We start from the raw sequence: 21063 nt of genomic DNA on the forward strand, positions 1-21063 counted from the left end.
ATATGAGTGCTGACTATAAGTACTATCAAAAATATGTTGAAGATTATTTTGATACCTGTATTTATTTTAAAAGGAGGGGAGAACAGAGATGGATTTCTATCAAAAGGAGCCACTCTGTGCTGTTACATGCCATATACATGGTAAATATTTATTTACAGTGTTTGAGTAGGTTTAAATAAAAGCCAACAAAAAGAAAAAAAAAGAGAGTTTACTTTAAAAGTCCTATTTGTGTAACTTAAAAATTAGTATGCAACTCTTTCCTGAACCTAAAACTACAGTGGTCCTGCCTTATAAAATTTGTACCATTACCCAAAGCACCTTGTGGTATCAATTACAGCGTTATGAACATCCAGCCACTAAAGCTATCTGATTGGCTTAATGTCCCCTGGTGCTTTATAATGATAACTACATAGTATATAATTATACAGTCCCCAAAAGATACTTATAATTGAATCACAGGGCATTTTTTGAATGTTTGGGACAGCAATTAGAGGACCACAAAGTGATAGTACTGCAACTCTCACCAGCTAGAATGTAAATGAAGCACCCTAAAATTCAATTATAAGAGTCCTTCAGGTATTAAATAATTATAATACAAATCACGGAGGGGCAAGTTTTTTTTTTTAATTGAACTGTCCCCGTAACTGTCAAAGATTATATTTCCTAATAGTCTGTAAAACAACATAGCTACATTTTCAGATTCCTATTTCTTCATCCAACTGGAAAACCTGTAACAAAGGTAAAACAGTCAAAAACCTGTTTCTTCTTTTACTTTGCCACCTACTTATTTGGTGACCCAGTAAGTGAGCTAGGTCTCACTGTCGCTCCACTCATCCTATAAACATGCTGCATAATCAGAATGTCTGTCTCATTCTATAAACATAAAATGGCTATATGTATACGGATATTTACAGATTTAATTAAACAGAAACAAGGATACTTCATCTATTAGATTTTTTACCCATTCTTAACACCTCAAAATGTCTGATCATTTTTACCCTCACCATTTTCCTCTTTCTCCAACTTTCTTATTCCACACTCATCCCTTCTGCCATCTCTCCCATCTCTCCCTCCAGGGAGGTTGTGACAGTTGTATTAAAACCTCCAGGACTGGCTATCTATGACTGGCTCCACAGTGCTCAGGGCAAGAAAAGTCAACTGCAGGTCTTTTGTGGCTCATTATCTTCTTGCTTCCATTTCTTAAAGGGAGAATATGTAGATTGGTCCCCTAACTTAGGAAGTATGGGGAAAGTAAAACCAGAAATACTTCCCCTAACTTTGACTCGTATAAACACATTAAGGAAAGGAAAGGTTGAAAGGATGTTCCCACACTCAAGGAACTTGTACAACCAAGTTAAGAGAGGCAAGTCAAGAAGAAAACGGAACCCCAATCATTTCTCCAGATGCTCTGAATCACCTCCAGGGCACAGGCATAGATGTTCCCCAACCCTGAATGCTACAGCAAGTGCATATCCACTTACAGCAGATTTGTAAACAGATCTATTCTCCACTTAAAAACATTTTTTCAAGACCAGTGATTAAAAATGTAAAAACTAAAGCCTGAAAAAATATCAGTTCCCCTTGCAGAGCCCAGTGTTAAAATATAAACTCCAATGAGTGATTAGAAAAACACCACAGAAATAAATATACATATACATACATGTGTATTTTTTTTTCCAGTAGATTTTGGCTTTTTAATGACATTTGTTCATGAGAAAAAGAAATTCGCTTGTCCCAGCACCATAACCCCACCAACCTTCATGGGTGTTCTGCAAAAAAAGGTCCCATAGAGACCAAGAATATGGTGACATTTGGTGCTCTTCGATCAGAGTGTGAATATCACCCGTTTTCTCCTTTTAGCTCCTGCAATAAAAATATTCTCAGGCACGAATCACAATGGCACGGGCTACAGCCCCTCCTCATGGAGTGTGATTCTCTCTGAGCCTCGCCTTCTGCTGCGTTTGAAGGAACCTCTCCCAGGACCGAGTAGCCCTGCTGGATCATCCTTTGCACTTTGGAATCAAAAGAAAAGAAACCAGAATGGGTGTCCATAACTACAGAGGTGTTGAAGTCATAAAGGGCTCAGGAGGATGGTGCAACTCTGGCCACAGTGGAGCACACTCACAGGGCAGCCAAGGAGACCCCTCTGGAGGAAAGTGGAGTTAATTAGCCTTTTTATGCACATACACATGCCAGCTTCACACATTTAAAAAATAGACCCATGCTCAGCAAAAGGCCTATTTTAACACTGTCTTGTAAAAACCACATAGACGAATACTCTATCTCCTTTCTAGCAGCAACCCTGGCTCTAGACACTTGCTGATTTTAGCTATTTAAGCCTTAAGAATAAAGACGTCATGTGCAAAGCGCTCTGAAAGCATTAAAAACAAAACAACTTTCACTCCTACAAGAAGTACTGAGCACCAATGAATTAATGCATCTAATAATTAATTGGCATCCTTGGAGGAAATTGTCCCTCTGTAATGTAACCACTGGGCTGCTGTGAAAAAAGATTCCAATTTATATTTGTTGAACAAATGATTTGATTAGTGACCAAAGTAAGGAGGAGTGAATGTTTTCCAAGCATGAGCTTTTCCACATGGCCTGGGTCAGCCACCGTACAGCAAGGCTGGCATGGGGCCAAGAGCCCTCTTGCCAATGAGACTAGAAGTCTCTGAAGAGCCACCATACACCCAATGCTGAGAGAGTTCCCCAAACAAAAGCCAGCCATGGAGTTCAACAACTGGCTTGCCATGGCACCATATGCTCCACAATATTGTCCTGCTGCAACAGTGGGGCCTGTCTTCAGTGTCCCCATGTGCTGCACAGCTGTCAGCCCAGGAGCTGTTTTATCATTATTTTCACTGTTTTATTACTTTTCTGGGAATTCACATCAGTGTAACCACGCTTGATGCGCTGGTGAAAAATGGTATCTCCCTCCCTCTTCTCCTTCAGCCTAATGAATTGCCTTTTTTCATATCAAAGAATAATGAGCACCAAACCACATAATATTTATTCAAGGAACAAAAGACCTAAGAATGGGGTGGCAGGAAGAGGAGCAACTCCTGGGTGTGGACAGAAGAAAAGCTGGACGTTATAACAGAGCCCCTCACACTGATCTCTGGTGACACTGGGTTCAATTTATAGGGAAATCCAAACCTTTCGGCTCTCCCCACTCATTCCTGGGAGGGGCTTCCTTCAAGCAATTCCCGAGTTCATGAGTAGAGACCCTGCTGCTGAGAGGTGGCAGGAGCCAAATGTAATTCATCCCATAGCCTTGACTGTGAAGTGTCTGCACATTTTATTTTTCAGTGAAATTCCCCTAAAAAGCCTCCTCTTGCCTCTCTCATAAGCAATAAGCCCAGTATATCCCAAAATGTTCTAGATCCATCCCTTCCCCCCACCCCCCGCATATTATCATGACCTCCATTGTGAGGTCATAATTTAATCCAGGGAGGGCATAACCTGGGTTATGCCCATTATGAGGGCATAATTTAACCCAGGGAGAAAGGGCCACAGAAATAATGGCGACACTGGAGCCTTGTTTATCTCAGAGGACATGAATCTTAACCTCCCCACTTTGTGCCATGATCAACCACTTACACTTTGTTTGTCAAGTTTTCTTATTAGTCCAGAAAATACAAAATAATGTACAATAGTAGGAGTAATTTAACCGAACCCATGGTTAATCTCCCTCTTTATAGACATGGGCAGTGTTTAACCATTCCCTTTGCAAAGGATCCCCAAATTGGGAGAGGCTAGATGGATGACTAAGTCAAGTTGGTGCAAAATGAGTCACGTTTCTTGAAGGTCACTTCCCCAAATGTAAGAGCCACCAAAGGGAAAGGAAAACTATTTCTTAAGGTAAGCTAGCTATTAAACAAAGGTTCCTCAAAAAATGATAAACAATGATGCTAAGAAAGAGGTTAAAGTTAAAGGGCTATGTGAACAACCTTAGGAAATTTAGCACCAGTGGCTGGGTTGCTTTTTCTTCCTCCCGTTTTATTATTCAGTATTTTGAATTTCTCCATTTAAAAATTCTATTTTGAAAATTTTAAAGGAGATTTTTTGTTTTTGTTTTTGTTTTGAGACGGAGTCTCGTTCTTTCGCCCAAGCTGGACTGCAGTTGCGCTATCTCGGCTCACTGCAAGCTCTGCCTCCCGGGTTCACGCCATTCTCCTGCCTCAGCCTCCTGAGTAGCTGGGATTACAGGCGCCCGCCACTGCGCCCGGCTAATTTTTTGTATTTTTAGTAGAGACAGGGTTTCACCGTGTTAGCCAAGATAGTCTCGAACTCCTGACCTCGTGATCCGCCCACCTCGGCCTCCCAAAGTGCTGGGATTACAGGTGTTAGCCACTGCGCCCGGCCTAAAGATTTTTTAAAACTATAAACAAAGTTTAAATTTTTTCAAAAAGTCACAAAAGTAGTCACTTCTTCCTACAACCTGTGCCACCCATATGGTTGTGGGTTTTAACGTTGAAAATTTTCTTTCTAGATAATTTTCCTCAAGCCCAGTAATCAAATATTTTTCTAAGCAATCCTCTTGCTTCTTCCTCTTACAGTCTCATTTCTGTAAGTCTGTCAAAGCTAATTATCTCGCTCCTCAAATTTATTGCTCTTTAGTATATCATAAACACATATATTACAAAAAGTTGAAGAAAACAAGTGTGCATTACACTTTGAAGGAAAAGACAGACATAAATATTCAAAGTATGCACTATCTTTGTTAATAGAGTAATGAAAACAGCATTAGAAAAAGTGGATGAGAATATCAAAGCCAGCCAATCCTCCTTTCTTCTTCCATAAATGGTGGTCCCCACCCCCAGAAGTCAATACCAGAAACTCCTACACCATTACTTTAGAATAAAGAGGAAAGCAAAGTTCTCTAGTTTGCAATCCTTTGACATTCCAGACCACAGATAAACACGAACCCTACCAAACCAGTAACACAAACAACCTGTGCCTCCATGGAGGGCACGAAGGCATGATTCTCACAGGCACACACTATCATTAAGCTCCTTTACTTGAAACTACTGTTACATCTTTCTGAGCCTTCCAATTCCAATCTCAACCACAAACTGAAAGTTAATAAAAAGCCCCTGAATGATTCATATAAATCCTTTAAATCTAAGAACAGGAGCCAACACTAAAAAAGCCATAGCCCATTTAAATTTCAATAGCCTGGATGCCAGACATCCCTGATTGTCACATTATGTCACCCACCAAGTCACCATTTCATGTTCCTAGTTCACTGTGGGATCCAGACATATTCCACTCTAACAAATACAACTTGCCAGAAGTATTTCTGAGTGTGGTTATTTACGATTTTCACGAACAACTTTTTCAAATATTCCTTCAATAGGTTCTAAGAATTAAGTAGCATGAAATCCAAATCTAAAATCATTGTCTCCATGCTTCATTGAAGAAAATGAACGTGAAAAAATCCAATAGCAGCTGCAAACCATTTAAGAATTCCTAGTTAAACTGCAAAATACATTTTCAACCATTTAGCCATAACAACTTCTAAACGGAGAAAGTTGCTTCTTTATATAAACCACCTCTGTTTACCAAACATCAGAGAATCTCTGGGCAGAGGGCTACTGCAGGATGGGAATAGTAAGAGAATGTTACAACCCATGAGGTGCTGATCTGCACACACCACCGTGAGGAAATACCTTAAGTGATTAAAGACAAACACCACCTGCATGCTTGGCAAAGGAGTCCACTGCTATCGTCACACACTCTCCCCAGTGAGAGACGGGAAAGGATGGACTGAAATCCCACAGTGGATTAGAACTGGGGACAAAAGGAGCCAGGAACAGAAGATGGCAGCATAGGAAGGGAACGTTATGCTTTGCCCCAGCTGGGGACTCTGGCAGTATTATCACTTAGGCATCCTGAAGCCCAAACTCAAGAATAAAGAATTAAAATTTCATATCTTCTTTGACTTAGTATCCAGAAAATTTTGTTGAATTCTGACATATGTCAAATTTCTTTGCGTATATGTTAACAAGATACTCCTATTTATAAATTCATATGGCTATTTGGCTATTCTGTCAAAATTAGCCTTTAGGCCAGGCACAGTGGCTCATGCCTGTAATTCCAACACTTTGAGAGGCCAAGGCAGGAGGATCGCTTGAGATCAGGAGTTTGAGACCAGCCTGGGCAACATAGTGAGAAACTATCTCTACAAAAAATTTTAAAAATTAGCCAGGCATGGTGGCACACACCTGTAGTCCCAGCTACTCAGGAGGCTGCAGCAGGAGAATCCCTTGAGCCCAGGAGTTGGAGGCTGCAGTGAGCTAAGATGGTGCCACTGCATTCCAGCCTGGGTGACAGAGCAAGCCCCTGTTGTCTTTTTTTTTTTTTTTTTCTTTTAAGACAGAGTCTTACTCTGTTGCCCAGGCTGGAATAGTCTTGAAACTTTGCCACATTTTTCTTTAAAGAAACGGTCTAAAACACTCAACTTTTTGAGTTATATTAAAAACAAAAATCCAGCTGGGCACAGTGGCTCATGCCTATCAACCCAGCACTTTGGGAGTCTAAGGCAGGAGGATAGTTTAAAATAGGGGTTCGAGACCAGCCTGGGAAACAAAGCGAGACCCTATCTCTTAACAACAACAACAAAATCCATAGTAAGGTTAAGATTTGATTTTAGTCATTTATTACCTATTATAAATCATCTCCAGACTCTTTCAAATAAAAATAAAATGTTTTCCAAAGGAATTAGAAATTAGATGTTTATTGCAACAGCTGTAATCTCAATAGGCTTTGGAAAATAGTTTTTATCTAATAGTTGTTATAATCAGACAGCTATGAAATAACTAGTATTCAAAACATTTAGATAACCATTTATCTATAATCAATATAAAGGGAAGTGTACTTCATGCAAAATGCAAGACAGTTGTCTACCTTGCATATAGGCGAAAGTCATCCTTGAAAGAAAACATTCTAGTGCTAGAAATAAAAGAAATAGAACCATGAAATATTAGAAACAAACACACAAAAAATAAGATGGCACTCCTCAGAGGGACAGTAGAGAGCTAAACTAAAGAATTAAGGAAAAGTTACAGGTTGAAATTTTATTGCATGACCAAAGCAGCACCTTTAAGAATCTCTTTATTTGGGGCCGGGCACGGTGGCTCACGCCTATAATCCCAGCACTTTGGGAGGTCAAGGTGGGTGGATCACGAGGTCAGGAGTTCGAGACCAGCCTGGCCAGTATGGTGAAACCCCGTCTCTACTAAAAACACAAAAAAATTAGCCAGGCATGGTGGCACGCACCTGTAGTCCCAGCTACTCGGAAGGCTGAGGCAGGAGAATTGCTTGAACCCAGGAGGCAGAGGTTGTAGTGAGTGAAGATCACACCACTGCACTCTAGCCTGGGCGACAGGGTGAGACTCCGTCTCAAAAAATAAAAAAAAATAAAAAAGAAAAATAAAAAAGAATCTCTTAATTTATCATACTGGATGGCCTAGGTGCAAGATTAAGAGAGAAGTTTTTAATTTTATGTATACAACCAACGTTTGCTATTTAAGCCACTGAAACAGAAGGCACCTAGCTATCTATGGAATGAGGAAGCCCCCTTCCCTAAAGCTTACAGTGAGCACATAGCTGCATTAACTTAGCTAGCCAAAGGTTCAGAATAAAGAAGGAAGCAATAAGATGCTATGGGCCCAGCTAAATGGCAAAAAAATGGCTAAACCAAATCTAGATCATAAATTGAAGCATAATATTTAGTTTATTGGAATCATTTGGTAGAGAATGACATATAAAGTTTAGGCGCCGAATCACGTACATTCCCACCCTTGGTTTATCTCTCTGGGTCAAATCATTGCCACATGCACCTTGTACAAGGTTCCAGGTCCTATTGTCACTGTCACAAAGGTGGAACATGACATGGTGGGAAAGGAGGTGGAGAGAGGAGAAACACTCAAGGCCAGGCGTATGTGAGGCCAGGAGACAGCAAAGTTGGGGACCTCATCATAAAACAGCAGGGCCTGGCAAGAACCAGCACTACCATGTCCCTGTATTGTGGCTCCTGTTCAGACCGATAAAGGAAAGTCAAATAGATGAGAACTGCTCTTTGCGAAAAACACGGCTATTTAGAAAATGCAGTTGCTCAGACAACCTTTTCAAGAAGAAACACTGCAGTCAGGTGAAGGCAGAAAAATGTAGCAGCCAAGAGCACAGATTCTGGAGCCAGGTTGCTCCAGCTATTGTAAAAATATAGACGATAATTATTATTATCTTAGTGTAAGGGAGCTGCTATGCCAAAGGGAAAGCAAAATAACTAAGAACTCTGATGAAGGGCAGTCTTCAGACCACTGCAGCACCTGTGTATAATGAAAACTGATAGGACTTCTCACTGTCTAAACAAATGCTATAAGGTGCCTGTCGAAGCAAGTCCATTTTGATGCATTTTCTACAGTTGGCCAGGTCAGCAGGTTGTTATTACCGTGTTACACAGATGACTGGATTAGTCAGGGTAATTTAACCTGTAGGAAGTGGCAACTCACAGACCTGAGATTTTTATGACCACTCCAATCTGCACCCACGAACACCCCAGGTTCTGTATCACCCACTGAAATACATTTTGCAAATAAAGGCATATAATCACGCCTGTGAAACACAAAGCTCAGGAAAGGTAAAAAGAACCACAAAATTGTTCAAGGAAGTGAATTTCCCACTTTCACAGAATGAACAGTACCTGGTTGAGCAGGTTCCTCCTTCAGTAAAACCTCTTTAAGGGCCAGCTGAGAAAAAGGAACGTCACTCCTGTAAGATGTGTTATTTGCCAAATACACAGCCTTTAAAAACTAGTAATGTTCTGTGCAAAGACCAACACTAGTTACTAGAGTTGATGCTTTTTTAAGCCATATTGTTAAGGAGATATAATTATCATTTGCCCTAAAATGGGCTGTAATAAGATTCAGGTGCTATATTAAACCATATTAGATTAAGAGATTTTTCCGCCAACTTTTTTCTCTTCATACATATTACATCTATAGAAAGAACCCTAAATCTGTGCTACAGAAATGCTCACATATGTACAAGGATATATGGATAAGGATGTTCATTACAGAAACATTTAATTAGCAAAAAATAAGAAACCACCAAAGTATCAATCAATAGAGAATCATTCAATAAATTATGAAATGGTCACAATACGGAATGCTATATAGCAGTTAAAAAGAATGAGTTGAGGATCTATATGCACCAATTTGGATGGCTCTCTAAAATATATGAAAGAGAAAAAAGTGTATTTCAGACAAGTATACATAATATGATTCCATTTATGTAGAAAAAATGAATATGTGATTATGTACAATATATAATATATATGTAAGTGAACAGAAGAGGGTCTGGAGAAAGAGATTCCAGACTGTAGTTACTTCTGAGAAAGGAAATAACATTGAGGGGAGGAATTAAGTCACTTCTTAACCTATTTACTTTCATTTAGTAATTTATTCAACAAATATTTAGAGTTCCTCTGATGTACAGGTAGGTCCTTTCAAGTCATAGAAATATAATAATGCATAGACAAAGTCCCTGTCCCTCTCCAATGTTCCAGCCAAATGAACAACTTTTGCTGGGACAGTTCTACTCAGCAAAGCAGCCTATTTCATCTTTGAACAGCTTAAATTTTCATAAGATTGGCTTTTTAAATATATCTATTAAACCACAACCTGGATCCTAATAACTGTCAACCAGAGATCCTAAATTTATCCCCTTGAGGCCATACAGAGCACATCTAACCCCTTCTTCAAGTGACAGTCCTTCAAATATTTTAAGAAAGCAATCCTATCACCCCCTAAATCAGACTAAACACCTCCAGGTCTTCTAGCTGTTCTTCCTGTGACATCGTTTCAAGACTTTGCACCGTCCTGTATGCTTCTTTCTAAATGTTCTCCTCTTTGTCTAGTTTCCTCTAAAAGCTCAGTGTCAAGCCATGATCATGATGCTACAAGTGTCACCTCATCCCAAAAACAAGGGGGGGAAAGAAAGACAATGATCTGCCTCATTTTTAACAACTATACCATACCTTAATCTTATTCCCCACCACACCAACTAATCCTCTCCTCTGCAGTTTTATTTGAAATGAATTTTGTTACAGAAAGCAATGCTTGCAAGAAGATACAAAGCATCTAACGCCCTTAAAATTCTCCTAAATGTTAGTTTTTTTAAGTGTTCCCATTTACATGTCTAATAAGACAACAAATACCATTTCATAAAACTAATGTGAAATGTAAAACTATGTCCTGCTGCAGCCCAGTGAGAATAAAGGACGTCCTGTTCACCACTGCATCCCCAGTGGCTAGAACAGTGCCCAACGTGCAGCAATTGCTCAGTACATGTTCAGGAGATGTTGGCTTGTGCACGAGTGAAATAAGCCTCAAATCACTCAACTTTAAGTCTGCATTTGGGCAGAAGGCAACAACTAAGTGAAATGAAAGTCACTCATTAAAATATGCCTAGCATTGGTGCAGCACCATAAGGTGTTCAGGACTTTTACACATACTAACTCGTTCATCAATGACTCTGTGAGGTAAAAAGAATGACAACTGGCCAGGCGCAGTGGCTCACACCTGTAATCCTAGCACTTTGGAAGGCCGAGGCGGGCGGATCATGAAGTCAGGAGTTCAAGACTAGCCTGACCAACATGGTGAAACCCCGTGTCTACTAAAAATACAAAAATTAGCCAGGCGTGGTGCCTGGCGCCTGTAATCCCAGCTACTCCAGAAGCTACTCCAGCTACTCCAGCTACTCCAGAGGCTGAGGCAGGAGAATTGCTTCAACCCAGAAGGTGGAGGTTGCAGTGAGCTGAGATCATACCACTGCACTCTAGCCTGGGCGACAGAGCAAGACTCCATCTCAAAAAAAGACAACCGTTCACCTTTCTGACAGGCAAGAAGAGATAACAATCATGAAGTAAACAGCCAGAACATCATACCACATGGCCAGCTAGGATGGCGCTGCCATGCAACACAGCAGTCCTCTAACTTCTTCCCAGGCATCCTTCACCTCATCGCAGCACCTCTGCCTCTCTCTGCTCTTCAAGTAATGATGTTTTTAAAAAGCTGAGAGTAATGCCACATGTGTAAACCCATCTTCTTTCATATTTTCAAAAGCCTAGGACAGAAGCAGGGCCCCTCACCAGCAGCAATATTTTGGAACAAGTAATTCTCTGTTACGGGTATAATCTCTTGTAGGATATTAGTAGAATCCCTTCCTTCTACCCACTTCTACCCCTGCCTTCTAGACACCTGTAGCAGCCCTCCAGCTGTGACAACCAAAAATGTCTCCCTACACTGCCAAATGTTCCTGGGGTGGGGCCAAACCTCTACCAGTTAATAATCAATGAATTAAGGCCAGGCTCAGTGGCTTATGCCTGTAATCCTAACACTTTGGAAGGCTGAGACCAGCAGATTGCCTGAGCTCAGGAGTTTGAGACCAGCCTGGGAAACACAGCAAAAACCCATCTCTACCAAAAAACACAAAAAATTAACTCGGAGTGGTGGCGAGCACCTGTAGTCCCAGCTGCTCGGGAGGCTGAGGCAGGGGAATTGCTTGAACCTGGGAGGTGGATCGTGCCACTGCACTCCAGCCTGGGTGACAGAGCGAGACCCTGTCTCTGAAAAAAAAGCAAAACCAAAAAAAAAAAAAAAAAAAAGAATTAAAGGAATCCTACAGTAAATCCATTCACATGGCAGTAGTAATAATTTAAGAGAGCACAGAAATATTTCAGGAACACGATTTGCTTTCCAGGGACAAACAATATAGCCATTAGCTCTTAAAAATATATATTCGAGTTTCAGCAAGTTCTCCAAGTTCAGAACAGGTTACTAAAAGCATGCTTTACTTCTGTAAACTCCCAAAACACCAGGATATAGTCTGTTTACCCACACCTGCTCTCACATGTCTCCTCTGATATCCATTCTAGGTGATGCCTCCAAAATGCTCATCCTTCTTTGCCTCTCCTACCTTAACACTACTTCAAGCCCTTTACTGGATACCCAGCCTTTTAGATTCACTCTCAATCACTGAGCTACTTTCAGCATCTAACAAACAAAGAAAAATAACCAACCAGAGTGAGAATAAAGGGCACAAGCAGAGCATGTCTTTCAGAGCTGTGCAATCCTTTTGAGTCACAGTTGCAACCCAGGTTGAATCTACACAAATAGACTTAGAGCACTTCGGCCTTTTCCTTTGAAGAGATAGAAGCCCCTGTCCAGACGTGCTCTGGAGGTGGAGAAAGATGTTGGGAAAGGGAAGGAGAGATACACAGCAGTGTAACCTAATAACCTCCTTTACCCATGGAAGTAAACGCTGTTAGCAGTTGAGGGGTGGAGGGTCCATAAACATGAAATGATACACAACCAGATTCTACTCAACAGGATGGCAATAAAAGGAGTTAGGAAAATTCTGGAAGCTGGTAGTTAAAAACTAAATATTTCACTTAAGTTTTCTACAGTTGTTAAGCCATTGCGAAAGGGGGACGAATGTTAGTTATTAGCATTTTAAAAGGTTCTACTTCAGCATAAAGGTCATTTTCAACCAATGGGAGGTCCAATATAATTAAAAGGTGCCTAAATTATTATTGAGGAATCACTTTCTTTATGTCAGAGGAAGTACTGCAAACCTTTTGAGATTTTTTGTTTTGTTTTGTTGAGACAGGGTCTGTCACCAGGCTGGAGTGCAGTGGCACGATCTCAGCTCACTGCAAACTCTGCCGCCCTGGTTCAAGCAATTCTCCTGCCTCAGCCTCCCGAGTAGCTGGGATTATAGACATGCGCCACCATGCCTGGCTAATTTTTGTATTTTTAGTAGAGATGGGGTGTCACCATGTTGGTTAGGCTGGTCTCGAACTCCTGACCTCAATTGATCTACCAGTCTCAGCCTCCCAAAGTGCTGGGATTACAGGCGTGAGCCACTGTGCCTGGCTTTTTTTGTTTTTTTTGTTTTTTTTTTTTTTTTTTTGAGAAGGAGTTTTACTCTTGTTGCCCAGGCTGGAGTGCAATGGCACAATCTCGGCTCACTGCAACCTCTACCTCCCAGGTTCAAGCAATTCTCCTGCCTCAGCCTCTCAAGTAGCTGGGATTACAGGCGTGTGCCACCATGCCCAGCTAATTTTTGTATTTTAGTAGAGACGGGCTTTCGGGGTTTCACCATGTTGGTCAGGCTGGTCTCGAACTCCTGACCTCAACTGATCTACCGGCCTCAGCCTCCCATAGTGCTGGGATTGCAGGTATGAGCCACTGTGCCCGGCCACCTTTTAAGAATTTTTTATTAAATTTCTCCAAGAATAGTATACACAGCTTGCCATAGTAGTAACTTCCTGCTCCTATCCATGTGTGCATGTGACCCTCAGAGAACGCTGAATGCTGTGCTTCTGTCCCAAATGGAGAAAGGAACTCAAAAACCCCTCCACTGTTTAACAGATGGAATTGCCAAATAGACTTTAAAAAAAGTGTGCTCCTTCTCTGATCCACTGAATGGAACCCCATGATCTTTAAGTATTTATTATACAGCAGGCCCTCAACTCCATTTTCTGCGTAATTTTATCTAACCCTATTTCTTTTGTTTTTTAAACTTTCTTAGATTTAAACAACAAAAAAATTAAACTAAATTAATCAGTTCTTGGTGACAGCTGATTTTTCAGAAGCTACATTTCCAAGTCACAAAACTGAATAGTGAATTTTTGGAATCTGTCTGGAAAGCAGGTTGTATTTGTAATAAAAATTTAATTTGTGGGGGGATCCTGTAATTTTGGAGCAGTCATCTGCAAATTAACTTATTTTGCAGATACCAATGTCAAATTGGTTTGAAACAACAGAAAAGTAAAGCATATTATAATATTTCCCTTAAAAATCATGGAAAGGTGATATAACACCCTGAAGCCTGAAACTGCTGTCGTTAGCACCAATGACTATACTGATTTTTAAAAATCTGGCCGGGCGTGGTGGCTCACACCTGTAATCCCAGCACTTTGGGAGGCTGAGGTGGGCAGATCACAAGGTCAGGAGATCAACAACATCCTGGTCAACATGGTGAAACCCGTCTCTACTAAAATACAAAAAATTAGCCGGGCGTGGTGGTACATGCCTGTAGTCCCAGCTACTCGGGAAGCTGAGGCCGGGGAATCACTTGAACCCAGGAGGCAGAGCTTGCAGTGAGCCGAGATTGCACCACTTCACTCCAGCCTGACGGCAGAGTGAGACACCATCTCAAAAAAAAAAAAAATTCTGTTATGCCCTTGAATCTGGCTAGAATAATACTGAAAATCTACAGAGAATATATATTGTCAAAGTCTTGGATGCAAGAGCGTGATTTAGTATTTTAACTTCCATGAAACACTATGGACAATGTACCAATGCTGCTGAATGAATGAATGAAATTAGAAACTCAGTCTTTATTATTTGTGCTAAGTAAGAATAAAGACAAATCCATACTAAATCCAAAATGGTATTGTATCTGATTGTTTCATTAGTTCTGAGAGTCAGGAGAACCAAAATTAAATTTCTTCTCTTCTTATTGCTTCTTCCCACTCTTTGATAACGGTGTTAAAGATCACTGAAAAGACCAAAAGGTTGGCAGCAGGTGGGGGAAGGAAAAACAAAGCAAGCAGCCAGACGATCTGGAAACTCAATAATCAGCCTTTGAATAATAGAGTGAAAAATGTAAAGCTATTTGGGAGACTTAAAAGGTAGACACTATGAAAATCTTGACAGTGAGTTTTAAATATGTTCCTCTTTATAAGAGTCTGATGTCTGATTGATTGATTTCACAGTTCTCCAAGATGGGTAATGTGGAAAAAGACAACAGAATTTAGCCTTTTTAAGCTCAAGAGTATAAGACAAGACTGTTACTTAACAGGGAACAGTAATCACACAAGTACTTCAAATATATCCAAGAATTACTATCTAACGTGCAAAACAGGTTCTTACACTGGATCCCTTCTATGACACTCACACCAGGGTGAGTGAGTGAATGAGTGAATATGTGTGTGTGTGTGTGTGTGCACGTGCATGCATGAGGGAGAGAAATGCCTTATATTCCTATCTCAACCAAATGGACAGGAAAACTTCTTTAACAACAGTTGGCCATTAGTCACAGCGATATTCAGAAAATAACTCTATATAACTCTATTTTAATTTAAATTCCTCATCCTTCTTCTTCCAGAGATGTCAGTAAACTATGTACCAGGACTGCCCATTTTTCTCCTATCAGGTTGCAGGAATCCTGAAAAAGATTCTAAAGTTTGCCCTTATAATTCTAATGAGACAGGATAGAAAGTACCAAGCATACTAGCTTCCTGAAAACGTGGCTTTCCCTGGGAAGGAACTCAGCTTGAAGAGCATTTTGTAGATTATGATTAATGCTTAACTAACTCTGCTTCTACTTTTCTGACCACTGGCTGCCCAGTACTAAATAAAATGTACCACAACCAAAGAACATAACAGAATTAAATATGTATTGGAGCTTAAAAAATGCTTCTTGAGAATTAAAAGAAAAAAATACATATGAAGGACAGAAAAAACGAAATTTCAAGAAGTTTTCCACAAACTTAAGGCACGCTGTGTTGGGCAATGGAAAGCTTTCCGAAAGACTGTCCTGTTACCCATGCTAGCGGCAGAACAGGATAAGCCGAAGAAAAGGTTATCATAGGGAAGATGTAGAAACAGCTTGGTAATACGCACTTGCCAAAAAAATTGACACAGAGCCAGTAATTTACCTTCAACAGGGTAAGAAATGGGAAGCCAGATTCATATATAAGGAGATTTAGCAGTGGACTAATATGTTGACATTTCCTGAATCTATTCCAGGAACGGATGGAACATTTTGGATGGGTTGTAGTTGTCTCCAATACTCGGTAATAACGCATTTATTATCAAATGCATGTTATGAATTTTTTGTGATAAGCTCTTCAGAACAGGGGTCACATAGATTTATGCAGTCTGTAAGCTGTATATAAATTAAGCACACTCTGAAAGTTACGATGGTGCTAATATAGTGAAGAGGTCATGAAAATAATATGGGTCTTATCTAAGTCAAGTAAGACTATCACCATTTTAAAATTTTGAAAACTGTGCACTGTCATGCTTTTTGATGTGCCTGCTCAGCTTGAAAATGTACTTGTCAATTGAAATTTACCTTAAAATTTTAAGCAGGACCTCTGTTCCAAATACAGCAAATAAACAATGCCCCCTTTTGTTACCACAAATAATTAAAAGCCATCTTTTCAACTGAGGCTCTCTGATAGGTGAAGTCAATAATTTTCACCAAGTCTTTGAGGGGAAGAAAAAAACTTCTATGTCAATAAAGTGGTGGTGGTTGGGATGGGATCATTTGACTACATGTTCAGAACGGACCTAATACCTGAGGTAGTGCAGCTTCAAACCTAGGTCTGTGCCACCCACTATCAACAGGGCTGGTGAGGACTCACACAGAACCCAGCCCCCTCTGTGGCAGCCTGGAGCCAAGGAAAATTTTTTACCCCTCACCCACTCTGCTTTTTGTTTGCTATTTTTTGTTGTTGTTGTTTTTCATGCCTATTCTTGTGTAAGATAGGAAAACAAATCAAAAGAGGCAAAGCCCTCATTAGACTGCCTTCTTAATCCAAGCGAGGCAGAAAGATAATCATATTCAGTACTTTGGACATATTGGTCCTTAGAAAGTAAACAATACCAATAAAACAGTAAAGAATCCTATTCATCTTTATTTTTATATCACCGTTATTATTATTTGGTTGTGGGTGATCATTGTTTTTCTTTAGGGCTTTCCAAATAGAGCGCCCAATCTGAGAACTACATTTAATTGTTTTGTGCCTCACTGGAGTACAACTATAATCCTGCAGTCAATTCAAGAAAATGAAGAGCAATGTTTTCTTTACAACCTCTATTTTTGAGATTTTACCTCAATACAGACTGTTAAAATACTCTCAGAGGCCAAGGTTAACTTTTAAACTAATTATTTTAAAAGGAAATATAACTTGTAGGGCATGTCTTTTTTTTTTTCTTTTCTTTTTTTTTTTTTTTTTTTTGGTACACAGAATTTACCGGCAACTCTGCTTAAGAGTTAAGGCTTACATTACATTCATCACACTCATCACACATACCAGTGAGAGATGCATGTGAAACAGCTGAAGCTAAAATACACTCCTATTCTGTACATAGCCCTGGCATTTATTAATGCGTAAGTCTAATCAACAGGCTAAATCATTGTCATAAAATGATAGAAAATTTTATTTTCAGGCAGTCATCTTTCAAGTCTATCTGTTGCTAATTTACTAAACTGGAATTCACTATGAAATCTACAGCTGATGTCTCTGTCTATTGAAGCAAGCATTATCTTTCTATTTTCAAAAGTAAGTGGCTTGGGCTTGCTGTCTTCTTCCCAGTAAGGTCAGGAGGCTGGGCTTGCTTCCACCTGCGAGTGTATCACAAACCAGGCGCGCGCACCCGAGCCCTCCCTCCACCAGGGCGGAAACCAGAGAACACAACCCAAACACCAAAAGTTTCTGGTCGCAAACTCTACTCATCTTGCCGTGTCCAGAGACCCGGCACTGGGAACGGCACTGGCTTTTGTTCCAGGGTCGCCCAGCTGGCGAGGTAAACGCCACAGCAGTCCTTGATCCCCAAAGGTTGTGAGAGATTCTGTGGCAAAGGAATTTTGGAGCCTCCCGAAAGGAGCCCATTTCTCCGCAATCCATGCGCGTGGGGTGTACAAACACACGAAAAGAGGACGCGGGGTGGGCAGGCATGAAACCTTCAGTGCCTCTTAAATTCTCAGTCTCAGGTTCACAAAGTGAATCTCCTCCTCCGTGGAAGGGCGCTAGGGAGGCGGGGGCTGGGAGAGAAATAGGTTGGAGAAAGGGACCGGAGCTACAGTCGAGATGCAGGACCGGCCCCGCCTCCAGCTACAATCAGAAAAGCTACAGTGTGTCAGTGGTTTTCGGCTTCCTGTTTGTAAAGCGAGACCCTCCCCCGACTCTGGGACTGTCGTTCTTCCTCAAAACCAACCGAGACGGCCCCTTCTTCGCGCTCGGGGCAGGCTCAGCCGCAGGGGGAGCGGAGAGGAGGGAGGCGGGGGCATGGGGGGCGCGGCGGGGCGGGGACAGCCGTGATGGAGGGGGCAGGGCCACGGGGCGCAGCACCCCTCCCAGCCCAGCGGCCCCGGGGGCTGAGCTGGGCCGCGAGGCGGACAAAGCGCCTCCCGCTCCCTCCCCCACGGCCACGTTCCAAAAGGGAGGGAGAAGGCGGGCAAGAGTGGCTGGAGGAGGAGGGAGGAGGAAGGAGGAGGAAGGGGAGGGGGAGGAGGAAGAGGAGGAGGGAAGGTGCTGCCGGCGGGACTGGGCAGGATCGCGCCGACCTGGGAGGGGAGGGAGGAGGGGTTGAGCGCCCTCGGAGAACTGGGAGGAGGAAAGGATTCTTGAAGCCCAAGATAAACAAATTGTTCCTCTTCACGTGCGGGGTGGGGGGACGTGGGGAGCGAGCGCTGCGGCGTCGCCTCCCCTCCCCCAAGCCGACTCTTTGTCACCAAGCGCCAGCCCGAGCGCCCGGCGAAAGCCCGCGGCAGCACTGGCAGCACCCCGGCGCCGGGGACTCACAGACCCGGAACGTGTGCGATTTCTAAACCGCACGACGGGAGGGCCGCCCCTGCCGGGCTCAGCGCCGCCGATCGCTGGGCGGTCTGCACGGCAAACAGGCGAAGGCGCGCGGCCCCAGCACGCTCCAGGATTCCCGTCGCCTCGCCCACCCAGCACCCGGGCGGCGCGGTGGGGGAGGGGGCGCAGACACCTTTCCCAAGCTTCCGGCCTCCCCTCACCCAGAAAGGAAAGCAAAAGAACCGGAGAGGGAAGATAAGAGAAAGGATTCTAACCTCCGGCTTGGGGGGTGGGAACTGCCCCTTCCTCCTGGAGAAGTTAAGCCATTGGCTGCTCATCCTACCTCGAACCCGCCCACCCAGTCATTTAAGCCTCTTTTACCTCCCTGCTACCTTCCTTCCATTGCTCTGGGCTTATCAGGCAGGCCCCCAAAGTTGGCGGGTAGCGGGGCGGGGGGCGCCAAGCAGAGAAAGACTCCGTGCACACAAGTTTAAAAGGAAAAAAGGAAAGAATCCCAAGCGAAGTTGTGTGGTGGGGCCTCTTGGCGCAAACCCTGGGTGTTGCTTTCCCCTCCCGCCCCCTCCAGGCCGCTCCCCTCTTAACCCTCCCAGCCGCTCCACCTGCCGGGCTAGCCCCAAGTCGCGAGCAAAGAGCGGAGCGCACCCGCGCCCCGCATCCGCGCGCGCTCCCGCGAGCACCCCCGCGCGCAGCCACCCTCGCTCGTTTCTCACCCACTTCAAAGTTCATTCACAAAACTCTCAGACTTTCTCAGCCCAAAGCGGGTGAGCTGGGGAGAGGAGGGGAGAGGCTCTCCTACCCCGCTTCCCCCTAGGGGTTGAGGGCCTGGTGCCCGCCCAGAACCTGCGACAGCATCAATATCTCCACGCACCCGGCGGATGTGCTGAGAGGGGTGGGCGTAGGGGGACGGGTCTGGGGAGGCGAGGCGGCGCGGCTAGAGGTGGGGTGGGGAGCGGCGAAGAGGAGGAGCAAGGTTTCAACTCAGGGGTTCACTGTTTCAAATCGGTATCTAAGAAAGGGAAGGGGGGAAACTTTTCCAGCACCTCACTGCGAAGCTCCTCTAGGCTCCCTCCACCCCTCGCAGTCGTGACTGGCTTCTCCCCTCTCGCCCCCTCCTCCCCAAATCTGACAACCCTGACAGATTAACAGGTAGCGGCGACGGCAGCTTTTTCCGTAAGAAAAGTTGACATTAACCCTTAGGCTTCAGCCCACCTCACCCACCGTGCAAATCAGACCCTTGTACCCCCATGTAAGAAGCTCCACGCGCCCCCCCCCCCCACCACCCCCAACGCGCGCAGCAAGCCCGCTGCCCGTGCGCCCTCACCATGATCAGCGTGTGGTTCCTCTGCTCCGCCGAGGCAGCCTCCGCATCTTGCTGGGGTTTGCTCGGGTGCTGCTGTTTGCCGGTGCCGGCGCCCGATTTCTTGGCCCTCTGCTCCAGGGTCCGCTGGTAGAGGCTCACGGTGTCCCGGCGCTCCAGCTCCAGCTGCTCCACCTGAGCCTGCTGGTACCTGTTCTCGCAGTTGACGTGGTGCCGCCGGCAGCCCTCGATGCGCTGCCGGAGCCGCTCCACCACGGTGCTGTGCTTGGGAACGGCCGCCGAACCGCCGCCGGGGCCCCCGGAGCCGCCGCATCCACCGGCTGCCGGGTGATTGCTACTCGGAGCAGCGGGAGTACTATTGGGAGTATTATTCACACCGATCCCGGCCCCGCCGAGGCTGCTGTTCAGGCTACTGTTGATGCAAATACTACTGCCATTCGCGGCAGCAGCGGGGGCTGCGAAATCCCCCATCCTGCTCCCCGGGCACACTATTTTGGAAGAACTTTTTTTATCCACCCCCCTATCAGCCTCCTCCTTGGGTCCAAGGATTAAAATAGTTTAAGTGGAACGCGGGGGAGACGCAAGCACATGGATGGAAACGGCGATCCCGACGGGGCGAAAAAAAAAGGGGGGGTAGATTTTGGGGTGGTTTTTGTTTCCTTTTTTTAAACTGTAAAAGCTCAAGGGAAAGAAAAGGGGGGAACGTTATCGGAATACCATCAGACACCTATCAACAAAAAGAATCACAACAAACTGAGCCAGCAGCAAATCGGGTTGCAACTCAAGGGGAGATCCGCTCCTCGCCTGCCTTCTTTTTATAATCCATTATTTTCTAATAAATTCCAGGAGATTTCCGGTGGTTGGCAAGCATTTTCTCCCTACATACCGAAAAACACACCCCATGTACACACACAAGCATATGCCTCCAGTGCGGACACGCGCGACACACACTCACTCCACACCGCATCGGAAAACGGCAAGCTTGCTTATTGCATTTTCCTTCCACAAAAAAGTTTTGGTGTTTATGCCGCCCCGTGTTCTCAAAGTACTTTGGCTGCTCAGTTGCATTTCACAGGAACCTAGATATCGAATCCTCGGGCTGGGGGAAGTAAACACA

General features: G+C 43.7%; 1 protein-coding gene across 2 annotated transcripts in view; it reads right to left on the reverse strand.

Moving 5' to 3' along the window:
- MAML3 (mastermind like transcriptional coactivator 3) overlaps window positions 1-20428 on the reverse strand; it is a 434306-nt gene extending 413878 nt beyond the window's left edge. For both annotated transcript variants that reach the window (XM_054553544.2, XM_002815157.5), the window contains exon 1: window positions 19950-20428. In XM_054553544.2, the coding sequence (XP_054409519.1) occupies window positions 19950-20417 (468 nt within the window). In that variant the 5' untranslated portion in view covers window positions 20418-20428. The remainder of the gene's footprint in view (window positions 1-19949) is intronic.
- Window positions 20429-21063: the final 635 nt, after the last annotated feature.

This window comes from Pongo abelii, chromosome 3, assembly GCF_028885655.2.
Source record: "Pongo abelii isolate AG06213 chromosome 3, NHGRI_mPonAbe1-v2.0_pri, whole genome shotgun sequence".
Classification (NCBI taxonomy): domain Eukaryota; kingdom Metazoa; phylum Chordata; class Mammalia; order Primates; family Hominidae; genus Pongo; species Pongo abelii.